The sequence below is a fragment of the Lepidochelys olivacea genome (assembly GCF_965140295.1).
Source record: "Lepidochelys olivacea isolate rLepOli2 genome assembly, chromosome: 2".
Taxonomy (NCBI): domain Eukaryota; kingdom Metazoa; phylum Chordata; order Testudines; family Cheloniidae; genus Lepidochelys; species Lepidochelys olivacea.
The window spans coordinates 238,534,189-238,560,725 of NC_140412.1; the positions used below are offsets into that span (position 1 = coordinate 238,534,189).

The window sequence follows — 26,537 nt, forward strand, 5'->3', positions numbered from 1 at the left end:
GAACCCCGTGACCTGTCTCTGACTTTTACTAAAAATATCCATGATAAAATTGGAAGGGTTTGGGCAGCTATGGGGTGGCTGGGAGCACCCAGGGGAGCTCCAGGGTCCCCCTCTACCAGCAGCTCGGAGCTGCAAGGGTTCCCTTCCCCCTGTCCCCCCCATACTCTCCCCCATGGTGGGTGGGAGCTGTGGGAATCTTTCTGCCTCTGCGGTGGCAACTGGGGAGCTGTGGGGATCCCCCTGCCTTTGCGGCGGCAACTGGAGAGTTACGGGGAACCCCCTGTCTCCGCGGTGGTGGGGAGCTGTGGAGATCCCCTTGTCTCTGTGGCGGCAGCAGGGAGCTGCAGTGGTCCCTCTGTAACCCCTGGCAACTCTGAGCTTGCGGGTCCCGCTGTCAGGTGGGGGTACCTCAGAGCTCCTGGCCACTGGGACTGAAGTCACAGAGGTCTTTGGAAGTCACAGATTCAGGCAGCAGCACAGTCAGGCAGCAGCACAGACAGCTGCAGGGCACAGGAGCCAGCAAACACAGGTGTTAACAGGGGAGTTTGAGTGGGAGTTTGTAAAGGGGGTTTGGGGGGGAAGCGAGGCAGGCAAAGGAACGGACAGGCTAGTGAAGGGAATGTGTGGTGTTCTGGTAGCGTTTTCGTGCTCGTTGTAGGTTTGTTTTGCTGTGGGTGGGTGTTTTGATTTGGTTTGTGTTTCCCAGACTAACAGGACTTAGGTGAGAAGGGTATGACAGACACAGAGGCAGCAGTGGTAGTGACCGAAGTAGTGGAAGACATAATGAAGATGACTGGACGCAGAAGCTGTGGCACGTACATGATCCTGGAGCGGGTACCTGAAAAGAATTTCATCTACATGAAGTGCCCCCTATAGAGCTGATGGAAGAGAAGATCCTAGGATTGGAGATGCAGGTGGAGACTGTGGTTGAGTTTAGAAGGGGGTTCAAGTGGATGATGGAGCAAAGACATGAGGAGGCTGAAGGGAAAAGCTCAGACTTGCAGATGGAAGCAGGACCGAAGAACTCTATGGGGATACTGCTGTGTGAGGAAACTGGACAGTGGAAGCATGGGACTAAGAGAACCAGGCAGAGGAAAAGACGGGGTAGTGAAGGAGAAATAGAGCTCAGGAGCAGGTTTGCGGAGTTGGAAAATGAAGAAGGGGCACAGCTGGTGCTCACTGAAGGTGAGAGGGCAAGGAAAAAGAGAAGAGCAGATAGTCCTATTAGAAGAGGGCAAGAGTCAATGGAGATAACACCAAATATGAGCCCCAGGAGGATATGGGATGGGTTGCAGAGGATTGCAAGGGACAATAGGAATCAAGAGGACTTGCTGCCAGATGGAACAGAGGATAGACTGGAGAATCGCACCATCACCAGGAAAAGGCAGGTCTACATAACTGGGGACTCATTACTGAGAAGAATAGACAGGCCTGTTACAAGAGCTGATCCAGAGAACAGAAGGGTGTGCTGTCTGCCGGGTGCTAAGATACGGGATGTGGACCTGAGGCTGAAGAGGATCCTAACGGGAGCAGGAAAGAATCCACTGATTATCCTTCATGTGGGAACAAATGATACAGCTAGCTTCTCGCCGGAACCTATCAATGGAGACTATGCCAGGCTGGGGAAGACGCTAAAGGAAATCAAAGCTCAGGTGATCTTCAGTGGGATTCTGCCTGTTTCTAGAGAAGGGCAACAAAGGCGTGACAAGATTATGATGCTCAACAGATGGCTCAGGCAGTGGTGCTATAAGAAGGGCTTTGGGATGCCTGGCCACTGGAAAGCATTCATGGACAGAGGACTGCTCTCTCGGGATGGACTTGACCTGAGTAAGGAGGGAAATAGACTTCTAGGCTGGAAGATGGCACAACTGATCAAGAGAGCTTTAAACTAGGAATTTGGGGGAGATGGTTGGGAGATGTCCAGGTAATCTCCACGCCAGTTTTCTCTTTGAGACGGAAGAAAATGAGGTAAGAAAGGATACAGTCGTGGGTAGGAGAATGGACATAAGACGGAAGGGCAGCGTACATACCAACCTAATAGGTAATATTGGTGGTAGAATGTCTGTGCTCAACCAGGTAAAGAATGTGAGCAAAGCCAAACAGCAAAAATTAAGATGTTTGTACACTAATGCAAGAAGCCTAGGTAACAAAATGGAAGAACTAGAGCTACTGGTGCAGGTAGTGAAACCAGATATTATAGGGATAACAGAAACATGGTGGAATAGTAGTCATGACTGGAGTATGGGTATTGAAGGGTATGTGCTGTTTAGGAAAGACAGAAATAAAGGCAAAGGTTTAGCATTGTATATCAACGATGAGGTAGACTGTAAAGAAATAAGAAGTGATGGAATGGATAAGACAGAGTCTGTCTGGGGAATAATCACATTGGGGAAGAAAGCTACTAAAGCCTGCCCTGGGATTGCGCTTAGGGTGTGCTATAGACCGCCAGGATCCGATGTGGATATGGATAGAGACCTCTTTAATGTTTTTAAAGAAGTAAATACTAATGGGAATTGTGTGATCATGGGAGACTTTAACTTCCCAGATATAGACTGGAGGACAAGTGCTAATAATAATAGGGCTCAGATTTTCTTGGATACGATAGGTGATGGATTCCTTCACCAAGTAGTTGCTGAACCGACAAGAGAGGATGCCATTTTAGATTTGGTTTTGGTGAGCAGTGAGGACCTCATAGAAGAAATGATTGTAGGGGACAACCTTGGTTTGAGCGATCATGAGCTAATTCAGTTCAAACTAAATGGAAGGATAAACAAAAATAGATCTAAAGGCGGAGGAGGCCTGGAATTACTTCAAGTCAAAGTTGCAGAAACTATCAGAAGCCTGCATCCCAAGAAAGGGGAAAAAATTCATAGCAGGAGTTGTACACCAAGCTGGATGAGCAAGTATCTCAGAGAGGTGATTAAGAAAAAGCAGAAAGCCTACAAGGAGTGGAAGATGGGAGGGATTAGCAAGAAAAGCTCTTTTACTGAGGTCAGAACATGTAGGGATAAAGTGAGACAGCCTAAAAGCCAAGTAGAGTTGGACCTTGCAAAGAGAATTAAAACCAATGGTAAAAGGTTCTATAGCCATATAAATAAGAAGAAAACAAAGAAAGAAGAAGTGGGACCGCTAAACACTGAGGATGAAGTGGAGGTTAAGGATAAACTAGGCATGGCCCAATATCTAAACAAATACTTTGTCTCAATATTTAACGAGGCTAATGAAGAGCTTAGGGATAATGGTAGGAAGACAGATGGGAATGAGAATATGGAGGTAGATATTACCACGTCCGAGGTAGAAGCGAAACTCGAACAGCTTAATGGAACTAAATTGGGGGGCTCAGATAATCTTCATCCAAAAATATTAAAGGAACTGGCACTTGAAATTGCAAGCCCATTAGCAAGAATTTTTAATCAATCTGTAAACTCAGGGGTTGTACCGTATGACTGGAGAATTGCTAACAGTGTTCCTATTTTTAAGAAAGGTAAAAAAAGCGATCCGGGTAACCACAGGCCTGTTAGTTTGACATCTGTAGTATGCAAGGTCTTGGTAAAAATTTTGAAGGAGAAAGTAGTTAAGGACATTGAGGTCAATGGTAATTGGGACAAAATACAACATGGCTTTACAAAAAGTAGATTGTGTCAAACCAACTTGATCTCCTTTTTTGAGAAGGTAACACATTTTTTTTAGACAAAGGGAATGCAGTGGATCTAATTTACCTAGATTTCAGTCAGGCGTTTGATATGGTTCCACGTGGAGTATTATTAGCTAAATTGGAAAAGATGGGGATCAATATGAAAATCAAAAGGTGGATAAGGAACTGGTTAAAGGGGAGACTACAGTGGGTCACACTGAAAGGTGAACTGTCAGACTGGAAGGAGGTTACTAGTGGAGTTCCTCAGGGATAGGTTTTGGGACCAAGCTTATTTAATCTTTTTATTACATGCATTTAAGGATTAACAACAAGAATTTCTGTTATAAACTGGGGACGCATTACTTGGAAGTAACAGAGGAGGAGAAGGACCTCAGAGTATTGGTTGATCACAGGATGACTATGAGACACCAAAGTGATATGGCTGTGAAAAAAGGTAATGCGGTCTTGGGATGCATCAGGCGAGGTATTTCCAGTAGAGATAAGGAGGTGTTAGTACCGTTATACAAGGCACTGGTGAGACCTCATCTGGAATACTGCGTACAGTTCTGGTCTCCCATCTTTAAGAAGGATGAATTCAAACTGGAACAGGTACAGAGAAGGGCTACTAGGATGACCCGAGTAATGGAAAACCTGTCTTATGAAAGGAGACTCAATGAGCTTGGCTTGTTTAGCCTAACTGAAAGAAGGCTGAGAGGAGATATGATTGCTATCTATAAATATATCAGAGGGATAAATAGCATGGAGAGAGAAGAATTATTTAAGCTCAGTACCAATGTGGACACAAGAACAAATGGATATAAACTGGCCATCAGGAAGTTTAAACTTGAAATTAGACGAAGGTTTCTAACCATCAGAGGAGTGAAGTTCTGGAACAGCCTTCCAAGGAAAGCAATGGGGGCAAAAGACATATCTGGCTTCAAGACAAAGCTTGATAAGTTTATGGAGGAGATGATATGATGGGATAGCCTAATTTTGGCAATTAATTGATCTTCGACTACTAGAGTGGATATGCCCAATGGCCTGTAATGGGATGGGATCTGAGTTACTACAGAGAATTCTTTCCTGGGTATCTGGCTGGTGAGTCTTGCCCACATGCTCAGGATTTAGCTGATTGCCATATTTGGGGTCGGGAAGGAATTTTCCTCCAGGGCAGATTGGCAGAGGCCCTGGGAGGTTTTCGCCTTCCTCTGCAGCATGGGGCACGGGTCACTTGCTGGAGGATTCTCTGCACCTTGAAGTCTTTGAACCACGATTTGAGGACTTCAATAGCTCAGACATAAGTTAGGGGTTTGTTAAAGGAGTTGGTGGGTGAGATTCCATGGCCTGTGTTGTGCAGGAGGTCAGACTAGACTATCACAATGGTCCCTTCTGACCGTAAAGTCTATGATTCTATGAAATCATAGCCTTACTAAGGATCACTAACAGCAATAAAACAGTAATAGTCAATGAAACAGTATTTTTCTAATCTTTTTATACATAGAATTTAGTTTATGGGAGCAATTATTTGCTTTTATCAATAGCAACTCATTGACCATTGAATTTTCTTCACTCACAAAAGACTATTATGGCTCCAGAAGTAAATTCATAAAAGACAGAAAACTTAAAGTTAAACTGGAAGTGAAGCCTTAAAATCACCCACATGTGCCTAGACATTGCAATTCACTTGATATCATGGTTGTAGAACATGCATACTGAATGCTGGGTCTATACAGTCATCAAAATACTGTATTTAAAAACACTGATGTTTTTAGCCTCACAAAATAGGCATTAAACTGCACATCAGTGAATTTTAATATATATTTTTCCTTTAGAGGCTTAAAAGTTTCAGATTTGTAGATATTTTGGCTCCTCCCCAGTCAAATTATGGGGCAAAAAAGTTTGCTCTGAGACAGACTGTACATAACGTTACATCTCACTGAATTATAAACTATTGGAAATCCGAGCTTATAAGGGAAACACTGACAGATCATTACATCTAATGGAAATAAAGGAGACTGCTACAGTGTGTGGAAAAGGTGTCAACAAATGATTAGTAAAAAGAGCAAAAATTACTCATGTACCATACTATGATTTTCGTTCAGTACAGTAATGGAAATCTATTAAATGCATAGCATTAGTGTAATGTCACTTTGATGCTTCAAAATACCTATTGATTTATGCAAGGTTTCATTGTGTGCCTCACTAACAAATGAGTACTTGAGGCTTATTCAAGTATGTTTATATGTCTATACAGACTAATAATTTTGTTTCACTGTTGTGTTTTTTATTCATGTAATGAAGCATGCTTATTTCAATATAAGCTACTTTTTTTTGTTTAACTGTTAAGAGTGCGTTTACAAGATATGTAGGGAAGCAATGATTTTAAGAGCATGTGTGAAGATACTATTCTGTATTCTTACTATACGGATGCATTTTTCTAATTAGAGTGACCTGAATACAGATGAAAACTGCATTGTACACGAGTTTATGAGTGTGTTAAGGCCTTTCCTCAGAAAAAAATTAAACATAGTATATATATGTCTTTGTAAACAGTATCTATTCAATGGCTGTCCAAAGTGCAATCCTTTTACGTGTCCATTGGATCCACTGCATCTTTTATAATGAAGGTGTGGGACTATGCACCCCAAATGCATGACAGTTTGCCTCTGAGTTTGAAAGTGACATCTCAACATTTCCATGTCTTGTAAAAGAAAACAGTTGCACAAAATGCCACCCAGAATCTGAGCTGCAGATCCTGCTCACCAAGAGCCTTACGTCCAGCAAGTTTCAGCAGCAAGTGATAGGGCAGGAGAGATAGAGAGGAGGAAGCTTGGAATCTAGAGAAAGAGATGTGTGTCTGAATGGGAACAGGAATGGAGGGGGGTGGGGAAAGATGAGGAAAAGAATGGAGAGATAAGGAGAACGGGGGGAAAGGAATTGAATAAATATGAAAGCAAAAATTATATGGAAAGAACAGAAATGTCAAAAAAGTGTAAAAATAAGAGCATAGGGAGACAGCTTTAAAGTCACAAGGTACATATACGTGGTACTTTCTAACTCAGCAAATCAGCTCTCTTTTTGACTAGGCATATCTGCTAACTTTGCTGACAAAATCAAAGTTTCATTGCAAGGGCAAAATCACCATGGTATGCAGAAAAGAATCTGGTGGTTATAGAATCATAGAATATCAGGGTTGGAAGAGACCTCAGGAGGTCATCTAGTCCAATGCCCTGCTCAAAGCAGGACCAATCCCCAATTTTTGCCCCAGATCCCTAAATGGCCCCCTCAAGGATTGAACTCACAAACCTGGGTTTAGCAGGCCAGTGCTTAAACCACTGAGCTATTTCCCCCCCCCCCAATTAGTAGATCACAAATTAAATATGAGCTAACAACGTGAAGCAGTTTCAACAAAGGCAAACATTCTGGAGTGTATTAACAGGAGTGTTGTATGAAATGCATGGGAAGGTGATTGCTCTGCTCTACTCTGGACTGATGAGACTTCGGCTGGAGTACTGTGTCCTGTTTTGGGTGCCACAGTTTAAGAAAGATGTGGACAAATTGGAGTCCAGGGGAGAGCTAACAAAAATGACAAAAGGTTTAGATAACCTGACCTTTGAGGAAAGGTTAAAAAAACTGGGCATGTTTAGTCTTGAGAAAAGATGACTGGGCGGGCGGGGACCTGATAACAGTCTTCAAATATATTAAAGGCTGTTATAAAGAGGATGGTGATCAATTGTTCTCCATATCCACTGGAGGTAGGATAAGAAATAATGGGCTTTATCTCCAGTTAGGAAGATATAGGTTGGATATTAGGAAAAACTTTCCAACTCTAAGGGTAGCTATGTTCTGGAACAGGTTACTAAAGGAGGTTGTGGAACCCCTTCATTGGAGGGTTTTAAGAAGAGGTTAAAGAAATACCTGTCTTAAATATGTTTACTGGTGCCTCAGCGGGGGGGCGGGGGGGGAGAGGGGAGAGAAGCTGGACCAGGTGACATCTCAAGGTCCCTTCCAGTCCTACATTTCTATGATTCTGTGGTTGAGGTAGAGTCTACAAAACTTCACCCTTCATGAAACAAAGTAATTGCTTGCTAAGATGTAAACACAGAAACACCACTGCCTGATTTTCAGAACCCGTGCTAAGTCTGCAGCACAGACAATTAGAGAAGTCATCATTTGATTTTAAAAAGAAGCAAATTTAATATGCAAGTCATCAAGAGATGGTACATTTACAATTATTCCCCAAATTCTTTTTCCAATTGCTACTCAGTCTTCTATATAACCGTACTTTAAGGGTTAACACGCTATTTGATTTATTCATAGATGTAAAATGTTTCATTTTTCACCACACAAACTGGGGAGAAGAATACCGATTAACACACATTTCTGAAAATACATGAGGAAATTAGTTGTACAGTCCTCAGACTGTTGACAAAAGGTCATGGGTACTTTGCATTGTATAGTTCATGTGTTCCATATCCATTACATGCGCAGGGATTTAAAATCATTGTCTCAGAACATGCTGTAGATGCCTGCAGCACTCATTGGCATCTGCCGTGAAATCTATTTGCGAGCTCACTGAACTGGACTCTACACTTTGCTCAAGCTTTGCCCTACAATGGAGAACAGGTCAAAGGGAGCCAGTTGTGGTTGCTGAAGATCAGCTCTAACTTATACCAATGGCATAAACTCAGTCAGTGTTCTTAAAGCAGGGTAGGTTTGGATGTAGCAGAGCTCTCTGGCATGTACTTCCTCATTTTTTCTCCTTACTGTGAGGGATCAGTGGAGATGGGAGAAGGGTGGACTGGTGCAAAATCCACATCAAATCCACATCTGTCAGCTTTCTCCTAGCACAGAGCTCCTGAGCACCAGGGGAAATTATCTGTTGGCTATTTCTGGCCACTTTAAGCTCAATTTGCACCAGAGGTCTGGCAGAAAGTGGCCATCGGCCACCGTAATGACAAAATCATGTAAAACTGTTTAAAAGGGCAAAACACACCTCTCAGGACATTCTTTTTAATTTTCCTTTTGTTTATAATTTTGAATCCTGCAGCCGTAACTGTTGTCTTTACCAATGGTGTTTTCTTCTCCACTAATATGTTGAGCACGGCTTTATTTTACAGTCACACTTAAATCCTGGATGCTGCTGTGATTTATTTTATTTTCGAGTGTGTAGAAAAAGACACGTGCATATTTGCTTTCACCCTCTCCCAATCCCACCTAAAATGACACTGCAAACTGATGTAAAGAAATAAAAGACAAATTTGGATCAATCAAACCTAAAAATCTCGGTCTAAATTTTCACTAATCTTCTTCATGATACAGTAGGTAGGGATTTTAAAATAAACTTATTTCCCACTTACTTAGTATATTAAAGTCACTTTAGTTTTGCCCGAACTTGAGACAGGTAATAGAACTATTTAAGGTGAATATCAAGACAGTATTTTAACAGCTGTTGAATGTCAAGAATAATAAAAACATGTCACAGTAAATAAGTAATTCCTTTGTGTCAAATCCAGTGAGCCGTTTTTTATTTCAAAATTCATGCTTTTATCATGCGCTGTCACTGTGAAGAAACTTTGATGCAAATTACCAGAAAAACAAAGTGACACAGCAGTTACAAGAAAAAGAACCTGAAAGGAAGGAAGAAGTTGTCTTTCATAACCAATTGCTCACCTATGTAGGTTCCACTGTTGTAACCAGCACATTCAGCATCTTCTGGACGAAGTGTAAAAGCATACAGAACAAAAGCCAAGAAATAAAGCAGAATAGTTAGAAGCCCAGCCACAAATGCAAAAGAAGAGTTACTTAAAATGACAACTGTACAAAGCATAGCATAAAAGAGCTTTAATATGCCATTGCTTAACAACATAAAACAACTTTTATTGTTTTATATTTTATCTGGAGGAATTCTGGAATTTTGCAACATGCACACTTCGATCTTTTTACCTTTTCATACAGTGCCTTTTTCATGACTACAATCAAATATTTTAAAAAGAATTCTAACTTTACATTATTTATATTTTATCACTTAAAGAAATAGGAAAATATGATGCCACTTAAAAAGGCAATAAAATACTTTATTTATGTAAATCAAACTCTTTGGTAAACTATATATTATCAGATTTTAGCTTAGAATTTTGGCTCAGTGGATTAGACAGAAAGGTTTTTGATCAAAAACATGCCCTTTCAATTTGATATAAAATAGCTATAATGTATATTTTTACATGCCAGAGGCCTTTTAATCAAAAATATGAGCTACAATTTCTAATGCCTTTATAAACAGAAGTCCTTTCAAGTAAACTAAAACTAGAAGAGATCAGCTGCTATTGCTTTAACATATGCTGTGACTATTACTGCAACCTATGCTGTAAACTGAGGAAAAATAAAGGATATGTTACATGAATAAACTTATTATTGTGTCTCAAAGCAATATATTCTTCAACACTAATTATACTCTGCTTGTAAACAGTTAATGAGCTACTGTATTTTGCACAACACATGAATGGAAAAGTAAGATCTTTTAGGGTCATATAATTAACCTTTCTCCACTCCATCCCACTTAGCAAGTTCTGCCAAGATTATTTTATGGCACCGTTGCTCTTTTTTGTAAATATCTATATTTCCCAATATTCAAATAAAGATAAAACCCTGACCAGTATGTGAAACATCTAAGACTAGTTTGAGTGATATCCAAAATTGTTTTCTAAATATGAGATGGTCTGATTCAATATATTTGATGTTGTAGAGGGAATAGGAAATTTTGTACATATAACATCAACTACAAACGTTGAACTACATTCAATTTTATTCTAAACACATGTTCTCTAAATAAAATTACTGGGCTATGCAGGGAAACTTTTGTACATATACCTTCAATTTCCTCTGAGAAGCACAAAGGAAAAAATAGGAAAGGAAACCATTAAATGGGCTGAAAACACAGCTGAAGAATGAAAAGTTAAGTCTAAGAAGAAAAAATGTACCTACCACACTCAACCGTTTCCTCATCTTAGAACAGCCAAAAAACAAAGTATTATTATTTAATACTTTATAAATAGGAAAAATACATCTATATTTAGCTGCTCTAAAAACTTCTCAGATAGCAATGGTTATACTGCAGAGGCATGCTCCAATTTATCTACATTGATTTAGTCTTTAAATGTTGACGTTATGCTTGAACTGAAAGAATGAGGATAGTAAAAGGCACATCAGCATTATCATATGCCCTCTAAAATCCTTATCTGAGAATTTTTAGCTATTCATTAAGAAATAGTAACCTATAATCTTATCCAGTTGTGATGAGTCATCTATCTTGAATTAAGGGTACCGCTATGTAATGGTGCTAAGCCCCCTCACATGGTCATGTGACTGGTTTAATCAATCAACCCAGGATATTTAAGAATCATTACCCTAAATGCGATCTCTTTAATATTTGCACACTCTGGAATTGCTACTGCGTTTGTTTTTAGAGTTTTTTTTAAATGCATGTCTATATTCATAACTGTGACAGGTGCTGCAAAAAGGTTATTCACCTGTGAGATTTGTTCTCATGCTGCCCTATCACAGTAACATCTGTGTGGGTCCATGCATGTTATTGGGGAATTACCTGCTTAAGTCTTTCTGTTGGCAATAGTTAGCTATGGCACTCCTGTCCTTTCTACTAGAGCTGGTGATCTTAATTTTTCTTCTCTAACAAACGAAGAGGTAGAATATATTTGTATTGGGAGAAGATGTATATCCTCAACTCTGTGGAGAAAGTGGAAGGATGAATGAAAGACAATACACTGAACTGGTAGTACTATTCACATACCAGAGATATGCTACAAGTGACTGGAATGTACAACCATGTTCATGTAAATGTACTAAGTTCAAAGTGCATAGCCAGTGGCTTCCAACAGAAAATGCAAGACTGATCCCAGAGGCAGTATTTTCAACTTTTCTTTCTCCAGCTAGCAACTGATGTCTCAGATGCAGGATGGCATATACCTCTCCTGTTTATCTGGATAGCAGGAAACACCTTTCCCCTTTTGCCCTGTGGCATGGACACAAAAGTTCTCTTTTCTAGGAAAGAGTGGATTCCCTAAAGAATCACCTTTCAATACTGATCTCGAAGGCACCCTTGAACAGGCTAATTTGGAAGAAATGCTCTGAACCACATTTTAAAATCTCCTTTTGATGATAGAGGAATTCCTATGTCTGAGATGACCATAGGGCATCTGGAAAATCCTTTAAAGTTGATGCTGGCTGGCTGAATGTGCTCTGTAGCCTTTCAGAAACATGGATGTTTTGGCTGATTGCAGGCAAAGAGCTTAAGATTATTCTGTGTTTCTTGACAGTGGGAACTAGCACCCTGTTTCTGGAAGTAATGAGTCCCCTTTAAGCTGGACTCAGAATAGTACATCAGTTTCTTGGAATGTACCATTCCTCTCCTTCCATTGTGACAAGTTGAGACGAAGGCTGGATAACTGATTCTTGCATTTCTTCATGTTGGTAAAGATTGTTCTCAGTACACTCTCTGGCATACAGCAGGTTCCAGAAGCTTTTATTGTACCTCTAGTTGAAGGCTTAAAAAGGCAAAGACACAAAAGTCTGCCAATATATCTCCTGGAAGGAGAAACTTGCTACCACATTATATGAAAAGGCGACCCATATTCAAGGACAGCTCATGTCAATTCCCCTAAAGAGTTCCTTGAATTCTTCATTAGTCTTTGAGAATGAATTGAAGAACTTTCTTTGACAGTTCAATCTGGTACTTTACCATGTTCAATGAGTAACTTCATATGTGGGCAGAAAACTTCAAGGACTAATGCAACACCTGAAGACTTTGTAGTATCAAGAATCAGTCCAGGGATACCAAACCAGTATTATCTCTGTCTAAGGTTGACAGCCACCAAGCTTTTGTGGGGAGGAAGTGAAGCTGAGTCATTCTTCTATCACTTTAGAAACTGGCAGGGTAGTATGAAAGTGTTACTGTATGTCCATCATATGCCAATAAGGTGGAAACAAGTCAATGGAGTCCATGATTTTTGCCCAGGAGCAGTGATGCTGGAACAATCTTTATTATGAGAGTGCTGAAAGCAATTGAATAAAACTGTAAACCCTGTATATGATGGAAATCACTTCAAGCCAGAAGGTGCTATATCCCAGCATCCCTAGTTCCAGCACCTATTCCCAGGAGTGCAGATCCCTTAAACAAAGGGACTTAGTCTCTTGTCATCCTTGTAATAAATTAAGGATCCATGGCTTTTCTGGGGCGGTAGGTGATATCACCAAAGAAGAACAGTGGAAACAAGTGACATCATACATATTGGGAAAGTGTGGTGCTGAGCCAAAGACAGTTTTTAAGAAGGAATTTCCACTCCTAGTTCCCCTGCAACTGTTGTGGTCTTTTTTCTTTGGCTACTGTTAAGGGGACCAAGGGTTAGTACAGTCTAGTCTGTGATGAAGAGAGGCTATCAGGGATATCAACAGGTCCAGATGCATTCTTAAGTGTTGTAACAGCCACCTACAGGTGGTACAGTTGGTTGCCAATTTGAACATCAGATAATTTTACAGGATAATTACCTACCCACACCAAAGTTAGGGGCTAGTTACTAGGAGACGTGTGAATTACCACTAGCTATTAGCACCTCTGCATGCTTGAAGCAGTAATTTACATGCATAAGGTGTCTGTCTCTAAATTTTGGCAACACTGGAACATGTGAATAAAATCTTATTTAATTGAACTGTGTGGTGCATGGGGATGAGCAAGAAGAGACCGACTGAACACTGTGCAGGGAGGAAGCAACTAAGATAATACAGGGGGACAGAGAAGACAGAATGGAGAGTAGAGAAGTGAAAGAAGGGATGAATTTAAAGTGATCATGGGGAAGGAGCTAGCAAACACTTGAAAAGAAAGAGGAAAAGTATAAATCAAGGCTGCGTGAAGGAAAGGGAGGGAAATTTATAAAAAAAAGGTAGATTGAAGAAACATACCTAAAACAGATGGAGGAAGAGAAACCAAGATGTACAGGAGGAAGAGAAAAAATGATGGGGGAATGGGAAAAAAGGAAGCATAAATGCAAAGTTAATTTAGGAAGTTAATGTTTTTATTGATTTTATAGAGTTGAAATCCAGAATGCTAGATTAAAACAATGCATAAATACTATATTATGTGCACAAAAAACTATAAATCTTTTAATTAAAAATGCATTTATAACTGTTTAGGGACCTGAGCTGAATAGCTTTGACTTGTGATGTTCAAAACCTTGGGCAACCCCAAAGAGTGCCTGAACTGCTTGTGACCTCCAATCCAGCCCTGAGTTAAATATTTAATTCCTGCTAATTTTTCCTTCACCATATTTTTGTCAAAGAAACTTTGTCAAAGGCTGGTAGGTCTAAAATTAGAAACAGAAGCTTTGTTCTGATTTCTGGGCAAATGTACATGTCGCACTAACCCTCATGTTCTGTTTGGTTCTAGTGATCAAACAAGGCACTGCAATGTACAAGAATTTGGATTTGTACAGCACCTAAACACAATAGGGTCCTGGTCCATGATGAAGGCTCCCAGGCTATATGATAATGCAAATAAATAATAAATTTTAATTTAGAGTGATTACATCCAATTATAAACAAATTGGTTTATTAGTGGTGAATAACCTAGCATCAGATAATTGCATCAAATACCTAGCAGAGCAATTGACATTTAAACTATTTTGCTCTGTTGATAGGTTATAAACATTTTTGTGGATCAGAGGGACATTTTAAAAAAAAGAAAGCTTTAAAGCAAATTTAAGGTGAGCAAACTTGATTGTGCAATATGTTCAGATTTAAACACATATGACAAGACAATTTATAAATGGAAGACAAATGGCCTTGTGGTTAAGGCCTAGGACTGAGAGCAGAGATATATGGGATCTATTCCCAACTCTGCCAGGGTCTTCTTGGATGATCTTGGGAAACTTGGATCACTCTGTGCTTCCAGTTGCTTCATCTATTTCAGAGTGGTGTGATGAGGCTAATGTTGTAAAGCACTATGAGATCCTAAGATGGAAGATACTATAACTGCAAAAATTATCTGTGTGAACAAAGATGTTAGTATGCTGAGTTGACAGTAATATGTGACATTAAAACTATCTTTGTTTCTGAATTAGCTTCATGTGCACAGGGAGTTATAGTATCTAAACATGCAGATGCTGAGACTGATTCAAGTCTCAAACTTGAAGAGTCTTTTTGTAATAAACTGTAAAGTCCTATTATATATTTCTCCTAAATGTTTGTCCCTCAAATAAAACGGTACCATGTACAATGCACTTATTCTTTTACTAGGTTTTAACTGTTTTGTTGGCAGAATGTGGTCTTTAATTCAAAAGACATTCATCTTTGGACAAACTCAGTTACATCTTGTTTGAATGAACACCATTTGGCTGCAGTTAAATATTTCCTCTTCCTCATGTGGTGCCAATCATATATGGTTAAATCAAAATTTAAAGTGAGATATGTTTTTAAGCCTAAGAAAGACTATATAATAATGACTTTGCTCATAGTAAGTATCTGCATTTAGCCTCAAAAGACAGAATGAATTTTTTTTCAAGCACAGACATGTTTGAACATCTCTTTCTACCTTGCATATATTTTTCCCTTTAGTTAATACATGTTATGGACTACAGCTAGTGTAAAATATACCCTGTGAATGATGAATTATTTCTTCATACCACAGACCACACACACTGGAGTGTAAGAACGAACACAGTGTGAACTATTAAGGCAAATTTAATGTTTATGCTGAACGAAGGTTATGTTTTAGCTGGTATAGTTGGGCACAGAAACGAAATAATTTTGTGATTATTCATTTCTAAAAGATTAGGTGATAACTGCTTTATCTACAAGGTGAACTGTAAAACAAGGTACAGTTTTCTCATCAGTCTAACCTTTTTGCAGTATTAATTAGCAACAAAAGTTATGTTGAAAGGCAGTTAAGGTTGTGGCAGGATATATTCCAGCACCTTAAAAGAATGGAAATAATAGTGCATTCCTCCACTTTCATATGTCTACAACTCCACCAATAACAACATCCAACATCCCAGAAGGCTTACAGGCCCATTGCCAACAGATATCCAGAAACAACACAGTACCTCAGCTTCATCAAATCTGCACTCTAACACAAAACCTTAAAGAGTGACCTCTGTGAGCTTTCACACCAATTACATCAACAAATCAGCGCAGTGGATTTCACACATTCCATATATTTAGGAACTTATTCTGCTTTAACACTGCAGAGGACATTGTTTAAGTTTTGGGTAAAAATTGCATTTCGTCAAACCATTTTGAAAAATCCAAATAGTGCTCAAAGTTTATATATTTTATGTTTGGTTTTTTGTCATTTCAATGAAATTTTTACAAAATAAAGGCGAAAGATCCTGCTAACGTTGAACTCTGTAACACACCCTTAACAACAGTACAGGTACTACTGCCGCTGCTCTATTTTCTATCTGCCAGCCCGTTTACTGTGTTCTCCATTGGCCATAAGCTGTTTCTCCCATCCTCCCGTGTTCTAGCTTTCACCCCTTTCTCCATGCTCCATCTCAAAGTCACTTTCCTACTTTTCCTCCCTGCTTCCCCATCCCTAATTTCTCTCTCTTCTTCCAACTCTACAACACATTATCCTTATCTTCATCCAATGTCTCTTCCATTTGTGTTGCCAATTCTTCCATCGCATTACTTATACACAGTCACCCCAACACTACCTACCCTCCAATTTTCCAAGGGGACTCTATGATTTTCTCCCACTTTCCAAAGTACATTAGACACCATTTAACAGCAACCTGGATATTAACAATCTTCCAGTTAATAGCAACATTTTCCGGCAACTAATCCCATCCCATTGACTTTAATGTTAACAAGACTAGAATATTGGCAATGGCATACCACTTATTAACATTTTTTGGAAGAAAGACCCTAGCTGCAGACAGGTGTGCAAGGCTGCAGCCATGAAAGGAAGTGCAGGGACAGGCCTTTCCCAGCTGCAACCCCACAAACCTGCCTGTGGCCATTGCTCAGCCCGTACCAGTGCTTCATTCTGTGTTTGGACCCCACAGACCTGCCTGTGTACAGGGACCACACAGGAGTTATGGAGCTGCAGACTAGGAAGGGAGCCTGTGGCAGAGCAGTAGCAGGGAGAGGGTTTGCAGCCTAGATGCGAGAGCTGCACAGAACCTCTCCCTGAACTCTCATGGTTGTGCCCTGCAGGGGGCTGCACCCACAGAAGGAAGCACTGGGATGTGCTGTACCCCAACCCCCAGAGATCGCAGGGAGAGGTATGCTGCAGCCCATTTGCTCCCAGTGCCCCAACTTCTGTGGAAAGCCCCAGCATCCGGGCTACATCCCTCCTCCCCACTGCTGCCCTGCCCACAGGCAGTTTTCAAGGCTGTAGCCAGAGAGGGCACAGCCAGCGCTTCCTTCCCTGGTGGCAGCCTTAGAAACGATATCTTCTGCTTATTAGCAACTGCCGGATAATGGCAACTTTTTGCTGGCAACCAAGGGGTTCCTAATAAGAATAAGCCACTGTAATTAGCATGTGGTTTTGCAAACTCCTCCAAAGTCATGTGTGAGATATTTTCACCTACACCAATGTCATGTGAGAATGATTTTCTTCAAGGAAGAGGGAAGGAAGTGCGTGGAAGGGATTTTCTTCCCTCCTACAATGCTAGAGGATTTACTTTTACTTATTTCCAAGAAATGTAAACATTAACATAACAAGCAGTTGACTATCCCTAGCAGTGCATACATTAGACTGCTACCAGTTTGCTGCACTATTCCTAAATTCTCTTATCATTGGCATTATGAACACATTATTTTGATAATTTATACCAAGACTTATTTGGGGGGGGGCGGACAAATTTACCTATAAATACAAATTGAAATTTTTATTGTAAAGTTTCTGAAAGCAGAATGATTTTTGTAGAAAATAGATGTTTATACATTTCTGCAACAGAACAAAAACCCCAGTTTTACTGAATAAGCCAACTCATTTAGGCTCATGGATATGACATACATATGCGTCACAGAGTGAATATACATTCACAACATGCTTTGTTATGCTGTAAACATGGAGAATCAAAATCATACGGGCCAACAGGAACTTTCCAAAAGCCATTTACTCTATTCCTTTGCATCACTAGAAGCAGGGCTGGCTCTACGATTTTTGCTGCCTCAAGCAGCAAAAAAAAAAACAAAAAAAAAAAACCTGCCAAATACGCCGCCGGCGGAGAGAACAGGAACATCGGAGGGAGCTGCTGCCGAATTGCAGCCGGGGCGGCTGCTGGAGTGCCGCCCCTTCAGCAGCGCTGCCCCAGGCACCAGCTTGCTTAGCTGGTGCCTAGAGCCAGCCCTGACTAGAAGATACATGTACTTATCACTATACAATCCCTGATTGACAGACATTAAGCTTAGAATTGAAATATTAAAAATTTGATTAGCTGTATACAATACATCTTAAGGATGCCTGTATTATGAATCCATATTATTAAATGCATAACATTGTTAATTGTACTTAAAGAGTTTTGCCATATAGTTGATATTATGGATGCAATACAAGCAAATACTACTGTCCTACATACACTCTGAGGAAGCCACTTACAAATTTTGATCTCTCCTTGTAAAATATTTCCGTGAAGGAGACCCCAGTCTGGGACTAAGACATTGCTTCTTTAGGCTATGCTTTAGGTAGCTCCAGCCCCTAGAAGTATGTTGGTAGGCAATTTGTGCTTAATGAAGCCCAACACGCTCTCATGTGAAGCCTCTATAGTTTCAAACACTAACAAAACAAAGGATCTGCACAGTACAGTGAAATGTGCATCCTAAGTGAGGCTTTCAGAATGGTGGTCTCCATTCACAGAAAGTGAATTACATACGATCCCAAAATCCTGTGACTTGCTAGAAATGCTCACCTTCTCTCCCCTCTCCCCCCCCCCCCCGACAATAACTGGAACTAGGATATAGTTTCCAATGCATCATAAGAGACCCAGGTGTGGCCACTGAAAAGAGGATCTAGGGGACACCATCTCAAACAAAAGCCGTCAAGAACACTATCCCCGATAATGTCACAGCTAACCTGGTGGCTGAACTTTGTGACTTTGTCCTTACCCATAACTATTTTACATTTGGGGACAATGTATACCTTCAGATCAGCGGCACTGCTATGGGTACCCGAATGGCCCCACAGTATGCCAACATTTTTATGGCTGATTTAGAACAACGCTTCCTCAGCTCTCGTCCCCTAAAGCCCCTACTCTACTTGTGCTATATTGATGACATCTTCATCATCTGGACCCATGGAAAAGAAGCCCTTGAGGAATTCCATCATGATTTCAACAACTTCCATCCCACCATCAACCTCAACCTGGTCCAGTCCACACAAGAGATCCACTTCCTGGACACTACAGTGCTAATAAACAATGGTCACATAAACACCACCCTATACCGGAAACCTACTGACCGCTATTCCTACCTACATGCCTCCAGCTTTCACCCTGACCACACCACACGATCCATCGTCTACAGCCAAGCTCTGCGATACAACCGCATTTGCTCCAACCCCTCAGACAGAGACAAACACCTACAAGATCTCTTTCAAGCTTTCTTACAACTACAATACCCACCTGCGGAAGTGAAGAAACAGATTGATAGAGCCAGAAGAGTTCCCAGAAGTCACCTACTACAGGACAGGCCTAACAAAGAAAATAACAGAACGTCACTAGCCGTCACCTTCAGCCCCCAACTAAAATCCCTCCAACGCATTATTAAGGATCTACACCTATCCTGAAGGATGACCCAACACTCTCACAAATCTTGGGAGACAGGCCAGTCCTTGACTACAGACAACCCCGCAACCTGAAGCAAATACTCACCAACAACCACATACCACACAACAGAACCACTAACCCAGGAACCTATCCTTGCAACAAAGCCCGTTGCCAACTGTGCCCACATATCTATTCAGGGGACACCATCACAAGGCCGAATAACATCAGCCACACTATCAGAGGCTCGTCCACCAATGTGATATATGGCATCATGTGCCAGCAATGCCCCTCTGCCATTTATATTGGTCAAACTGGACAGTCTCTACGTAAATGAATAAATGGACACAAATCAGATGTCAAGAATTATAACATTCATAAACCAGTCGGAGAACACTTCAATCTCTCTGGTCACGCAATCACAGACATGAAGGTCGCTATCTTAAAACAAAAAAACTTCAAATCCAGACTCCAGCGAGAAACTGCTGAATTGGAATTCATTTGCAAATTGGATACTATTAATTTAGGCTTAAATAGAGACTGGGAGTGGCTAAGTCATCATGCAAGGTAGCCTATTTCCCCTTGTTTTTTCCTACCCCCCCCCCAGACGTTCTGGTTAAACTTGGATTTAAACTTGGAGAGTGGTCAGTTTGGATGAGCTATTGCCAGCAGGAGAGTGAGTTTGTGTGTGTGTGTGTGTCCCCGGGAAAAAAAGGGGGGCCGAGGGGTGAGAAAGCCTGGATTTGTGCTGGAAATGGCTCACCTGGATTACCATGCACATTGTAGGGAGAGTGGTCACTTTGGATGAGCTATTACCAGCAGGAGAGTGAGTTTGTGTGTGTATGGGGGTGGGGGTGTGAGAAAACCTGGATTTGTGCTGGAAATGGCCCACCTTGATTATCATGCACATTGTAGGGAGAGTGGTCACTTTGGATAAGCTATTACCAGCAGGAGAGTGAGCTTGTGTGTGTGGTTTTTGGAGGGGGGTGAGAGAACCTGGATTTGTGCAGGAAATGGCCCACCTTGTTTATCATACACATTGTGAAGAGAGTTGTCACTTTGGATGGGTTATTACCAGCAGGAGAGTGAGTTTGTGTGGGGGGGGGGGGGGCAGAGGTTGAGAAAACCCGGATTTGTGCTGGAAATGGCCCAACTTGATGATCACTTTAGATAAGCTATTACCAGCAGGACAGTGGGGTGGGAGGAGGTATTGTTTCTTGATCTCTGTGTGTATATAATGTCTGCTGCAGTTTCCACGGTATGCATCCGATGAAGTGAGCTGTAGCTCACGAAAGCTCATGCTCAAATAAATTGGTTAGTCTCTAAGGTGTCACAAGTACTCCTTTTCTTTATAGTGAAAAAGAGTGTCCATTGAAACACTGACATTAATTCTATAATGTAGACCAGCTATCACGTCACTGTTGCAGATCTTGCCCACTAAGGCAGCTTCTTTTTCAGTCTACAATAAGAGCATTTCCCAAAGGGATTGGGCATTTACACTGAGAGAGATGCCCTTTGGCAGTGTATGCTTCCTAAATGCAAGTGCATACCAATTTCACTAGACAGAATGAGAGGCCTTATCCTCTGACTTGGGGTCTTTGAAAGTCCTGTGCTCAAGGCAGGCAGAATTTTACAGCTCTGTTCTAAGGAATACCATAAAGGCTCTTTATTAACAAAAGGAGGGAAGTTGGATGGAAACTTCAGGGATGAAAGTTAATGACTATAATTCAGGTATGAGAGTCAGTTTCAGTAAAAGACAGTTATCTTTTCCATAACTGGTGTTCTTCGAGATGTGTTGCTCATGTCTATTCCACAATAGGTGTGCATGCTCGCCATGTGCACCAGTGCCGGAAGTATTTCCCCTAGCAGTACCCGTAGGAGGGTGCACCTACATGACCTCTGGAGTGGCGCCTGCCTGGCGCGGTATAAGGAGAGCTGCGCGTTCCCCCCACCCTCAGTTCCTACTTGCCAGACAACTCTGACAGAGGGGAAGGAGGGTGAGAGGTGGAATAAACATGAGCAACACATCTTGAAGAACATCACTTATGGAAAAGGTAACTGTCTTTTCTTCTTCGAGTGATTGCTCATGTGTATTCCACAATAGGTGTTTCCAAGCTATATCTGTTGGAGGTGGGTAGGCGTTCACAAGTTCCCAGGACGGAGGACAGCCCTGCCGAACCCGGCATCATCCCTAGTTTGGGGGACGATTGCATAGTGTGAGGTGAACATGTGAACCGAAGACTACGTGGTGGCCCTACAAATGTTTTGGATGGGGACGTGGGCCACGAAGGCAGCCGACGAGGCCTGCGCCAGAGTCGGGTGTGCCCTTGCAATGGGTGGCAGGGGGACACCCGCCAGCTCATAATAGGAACGGATGCACGAAGTGATCCTATTGGAAAGCCACTAAGTGGAAATCGGCTGGCCCTCATGCGCTCAGCCGAGGCGATGAACAGTTGTGAGAACTTTCTGAATGGCTTGGTCCACTCAAGGTAGAAAGCCAGAGCCTGCTGCACATCGAGAGCGTGGAGATGGAGCTCCTCACTGGACGCATGAGGCCTGGGGCAGAGGACCAATAGAAAAATGTCCTGACCCATGTGGTAGGTAGAGGCCACCTTCAGGAGGAACGCGGGGTGTGGGTGTAGCTGGACCTTGTCTTTATGAAAGACCGTGTATAGTGGCCCTGAGCTCGGAGACTCGCCTGGCTGACATGATTGCAACCAGGAAGGCCACCTTCCACGAGAGGTGAGACCAGGAACACGTGGCCAGTGGTTCAAACGGGGGCCCTGTGAGATGAGCCAACACCAGGTTTAGGACCCACTGTGGGACCGGGGGTCTAGAATAAGGAAAAAGACGGTCCAAACCCTTAAGGACCCGGCCAGTTATAGCATGGGAAAATACCGTGTGCCCTTGCACCGGCAGATGGAAGGCCAATATGGCTGCCAAGTGCACCTTGACTGACGAGGGTGCCAGGCCCTGGGCCCTCAGGTGGAGGAGGTAATCAAGGATAAGCTGGATCGGGGCGGTCACCGGGGAGACACTCTGGTCTGCCACCCACCTAGAAAACCGGGACCACTTCACCAAATAAGTGCGGCGAGTGGAGGGCCATCTACTTTTGAGGAGGACGCGCTGAACCTGCTCTGAGCACGTCCTTTCCTCTCCACCTAACCACTGAGCAGCCACGCCATGAGGTGAAGAGCCGCCAGGTTGGGGTGGAGGAGGCGGCCCTGGTCCTGAGAGAGCAGGTCTGGGTGGAGCGGCAATGGCCATGGCGGAGCTAATGCCAGGCCCCTGAGGGTCCTGTACCAATGCTGCCTGGGCCACGCTGGGGCAATCAGGAGGACCCGGTCTTTATCTTTTCCAGGACCCTGCTCATTAGAGGGAATGGGGAAAAGGTGTAGAGAAGCCGGCCTGACCAGGACAGGAGAAAGGCATCAGAGACAGCGCCCTTCCCCATGCCCTCGCTGGTTCTGCCGAGTTGCGAAGAGGTCCATCTGGGGAGTTCCCCACCTTCCGAAGAGCTGGTAGGCCACTTCTGGGTGGAGGGACCACTTGTGTTGCGAAGCAAAATCCCTGCTTAAGCGATCCACTGTCTGATTCTGGGCGCCCGGTAGGTGGAAGCCTTCGGGTGGATGTCGTGGGCTATACAGAAGTCCCACAGCCTGAGGGCTTCACAGCAGAGGATCGGGCCTCGCCTTGCCTGTTGATATAGAACATTGGGGCAGTGTTCTCCATGAGGACCCTGACTACTTGCCCTCCAGGTGTGAGCTGAAGGCCATACACGCCAGCCGCACTACCCTGAGCTCCTTGACATTTATATGTAAGGTCAGGTCTTGAGCCAACCACAAGCCTTGGCCTGAAAGTTCCCCACATGGGCCCCCCAACCCAGGTCCAAAGCATTGGACACCAGCTCCAACGACGGGGCCCTGTCCCTTAATGGGATCCCTTGGAGCATGTTGTTTGGGGCGGAGGTGAGGTGATCACAGAGTCCGGCACGGTGAGGACTTGTCCGTTCTGTCTGTGGCCTGGGAGAAAACTTCTAGGCCAACCAGAGCTGGAGGGGCCTCATCCTGAGTCTGGCGTAATGGACCATGTATGTGCACGTTGACATGTGACCCAAGAGTTGTAGGCAAACCCTGGCTGCTGTCACCAGGAACCTTGTGACTGAGTTGATGAGACCTTTCAGGGTCTCGAATCTGTCTGGCGGGAGAGAGGCCCTGGCCAACACTGCATCCAGGAGCACCCCAAAAACTCTATGCGTTGGACTGGGACTAATGTGGACTAGATGTTGTTTACCAACAGGCCCAAGGCAGTGCACATGGACAGGAGGAGCACCACGTGATCCCTCACCTGTGACCAGGAAGTGCTCTTGACAAACCAATCATCCAGATAGGGAAATATCTGGACGCCCTGCCGTCTGAGGTAGGCTGCTACCACCAACATGTATTCTGTAAACACCCTGGGTACAGTGGACAGACCAAACGGGAAGACCGTGAATTGGTAATGATTCTGTCCCACCATGAAATGGAGGAAACGCCTGTGCCCCTCGAGGGCAGCGTACCAGTCCCCGGGATCCAGGAAGGGGATGATGGAAGCTAGGGAGACCGTGCGGAACTAGAGCTTCATCATGTACTGGTTCAGACCTCAGAGGTCCAGGATAGCCCTGAGCCCCCGCTTTGGCCTTCGGGATAAGGAAATAATGGGAGTAATACCCCTTGCCCATGAACTCCTCGGGCACCGCCTCTATCGCTCCTAAACCTAGGAGCTGCCCCACCTCCTACTCGAGCAGAGCTTCGTGCGAGGGCTGGTTGGGCGGGGAGGAAGTAAACTGGAGGATGTAACCCCGGGAGATGGTGTTGAGGACCCATCGGTCTGAGGTTAGCTGCGACTGTTCCGGGAGGAAAGCACCCAACCGGCTGGAGAAGGGAAGCTTTATTGGGGGTGGTCCCTGATGAGGACTTGTGGGGTGCCCCGAGCGTCCCGTCAAAAATGCCTTTTCCCTACCTGCTTGCCCTTGGAGGACACAGACTGGGTGACAGGCTGAGACTGCCTCTGACGGAGTCTTTTATAGTCCTGCTGCTTCTTAAGGGCGGCCTCGTACTTCGGAAGGGCGGCCTGGGCGGGAGTCTGCTGCGGCTTGAACTTAGGTTTTGCCGGAGCCAGGACATAGAGGCCCAGAGTCTGGAGGGTCGTGCGGGAGTCTTTCATGCTATGCAGCCTTGTATCTGTTTCCTCTGCAAACAGACCTTTCCCGTCAAATGGGAGATCCTGCATGGAAGACTGTGCCTCGCTGGACAGCCCAGGGATCAGGAGCCAAGACGCCCACCTCAAGGACACTGTGGAGGCCACTGATCATGCGGACGTGTCTGCAGCATCCGAGGCTGCCTGCAGGGATGCCCTAGCGGCCTCTGCCCCTTCCTCCACTAGCGCCTTGAACTCCTTCCTATCGCGCTCCTGGAGGGAGTTCTCAAACTTGGGCAGGGAGCCCCACAGATTGAATTTATACCAGCCCAGGAGAGCCTGATGGTTTGCCACTCTTAACTGGAAGCTTGAAGATGAATAAACTTTCCTTCCGAAAGAGTCCAGTCTCCGAGAGTCTTTGTTCTTTGGGGTCGGGGCTGGCTGACCCTGCCATTCCCTGTGGTTGACAGACTCAACCACCAGGGAGTTGGGCGCCAGGTGGGTATAGAAGTACTCATGTGCCTTAGCTGGTAAAAATTACTTGCATTCCACCTTTTTAGAGGTGGGGGCCAACGAGGCCGGTGTTTGCCACAGGGCATTTGAAATCTTAGCCACGCCTTCATGGAGAGGCGAGGCCACTCTACTCAGTGCCGATGGGGACAACACATTAAACAGGGAGTCTGAGGGCTCCTCCATATCCTCTGCCTGGGGGTGGAGACTTGGTGCCACCCTCTCTAAGAGTTCTTGGTGGGCCCTGAAGTCCTCCTGCAGGACAGAGGGGGGAGGGACGGCAATCGCCTCCTCCAGGCAAGGCGAAGAGGCCGGTGCGGTGCTCTGGGTGTCGGCCGGCACCGTAGGGTCCACCACCTGGTCGGACTCCAGGCACGGTGCCAAGGACGCATATCCAACCACCTCCTTTCTCAGGGGTCTGGAGAGGAAGGCCGACGGTGGCTCCGAAGCTCCCACTGGGGGCTGCGCCGGAGGCCACGGTGCCCACTGGTACCATTGGGCCGGCCATGACGCTTGGTGCCACTGCACCTGCTGCAGCGTCGGCGGGGCCGGCTGTTTGGATTGGCTGGCCTGGCCCATCAAAGGATGACTACGAATGGAGACTGGGCTGGCGTAAGATCTGCCGATGCTCTGGACCGGGAGAAGTGGTGGTGCCGGGATCTACGATGGCCACGGGACTGCGATCTCTATGTGGAGGACCAGTACCGGAAGTAACAGCTGCTCTGCGAACGTCCTCGCACGTCGAACTCCTTTAGCACTTAAGACAGAAGAAGCCTATGCACCACTACAGACTAGGGACCGAATGGCTAGGCAGCAGTTCTGCAGAAAAGGACCTAGGGGTTACAGTGGACGAGAAGCTGGATATGAGTCAACAGTGTGTCCTTGTTGTCAAGAAGGCTAACAGCATTTTGGGCTCTATAAATAGGGCATTGCCAGCAGATCGAGGGACGTGATCGTTCTTTTTCTATTCAACATTGGTGAGGCCTCATCTGGAGTACTGTGTCCAGTTTTGGGCCCCACACTACAAGAAGGATGTGGAAAAATTGGAAAGAGTACAGCGAAGGGCAACAAAAATCATTAGGGGACTGGAACACATGACTTACGAGGAGAGGATGAAAGAACTCGGATTGTTTAGTCTGCGGAAGAGAAGAATGAGGGGGGATCTGATAGCTGCTTTCAACTACCTGAAAGGGGGTCCAAAGAGGATGGATCTAGACTGTTCTCAGTGGTAGCTCATGACAGAACAAGGAGTAATGGTCTCAAGTTGCAGTGGGGGAGGTTTAGATTGGATATTAGGAAGAACTTTTTCACTAGGAGGATGGTGAAACACTGGAATGCATTACCTAGGGAGGTGGTGGAATCTCCTTCCTTAGATATTTTTAGGGTCAGGCTTGACAAAGCCCTGGCTGGAATGATTTAGTTGGAGATTGGTCCTGCTT

The 26,537-nt window shown here is 43.9% G+C and overlaps 1 protein-coding gene across 6 annotated transcripts in view; it reads right to left on the minus strand.

Annotated features, from left to right (window-relative positions):
• Window positions 1-26,537, minus strand: part of MPP7 (MAGUK p55 scaffold protein 7) — a 340,212-nt gene that overhangs the window by 46,338 nt on the left and 267,337 nt on the right. For 5 of the 6 annotated variants that reach the window (XM_084620415.1, XM_084620412.1, XM_084620411.1 and 2 more), the window contains one exon: window positions 9,308-9,346. The exons of the other annotated variant lie outside the window; for it this stretch is intronic. In XM_084620415.1, coding sequence (XP_084476541.1) covers window positions 9,308-9,346 — 39 coding nt within the window. The remainder of the gene's footprint in view (window positions 1-9,307; window positions 9,347-26,537) is intronic. 6 annotated transcript variants of the gene reach the window in all.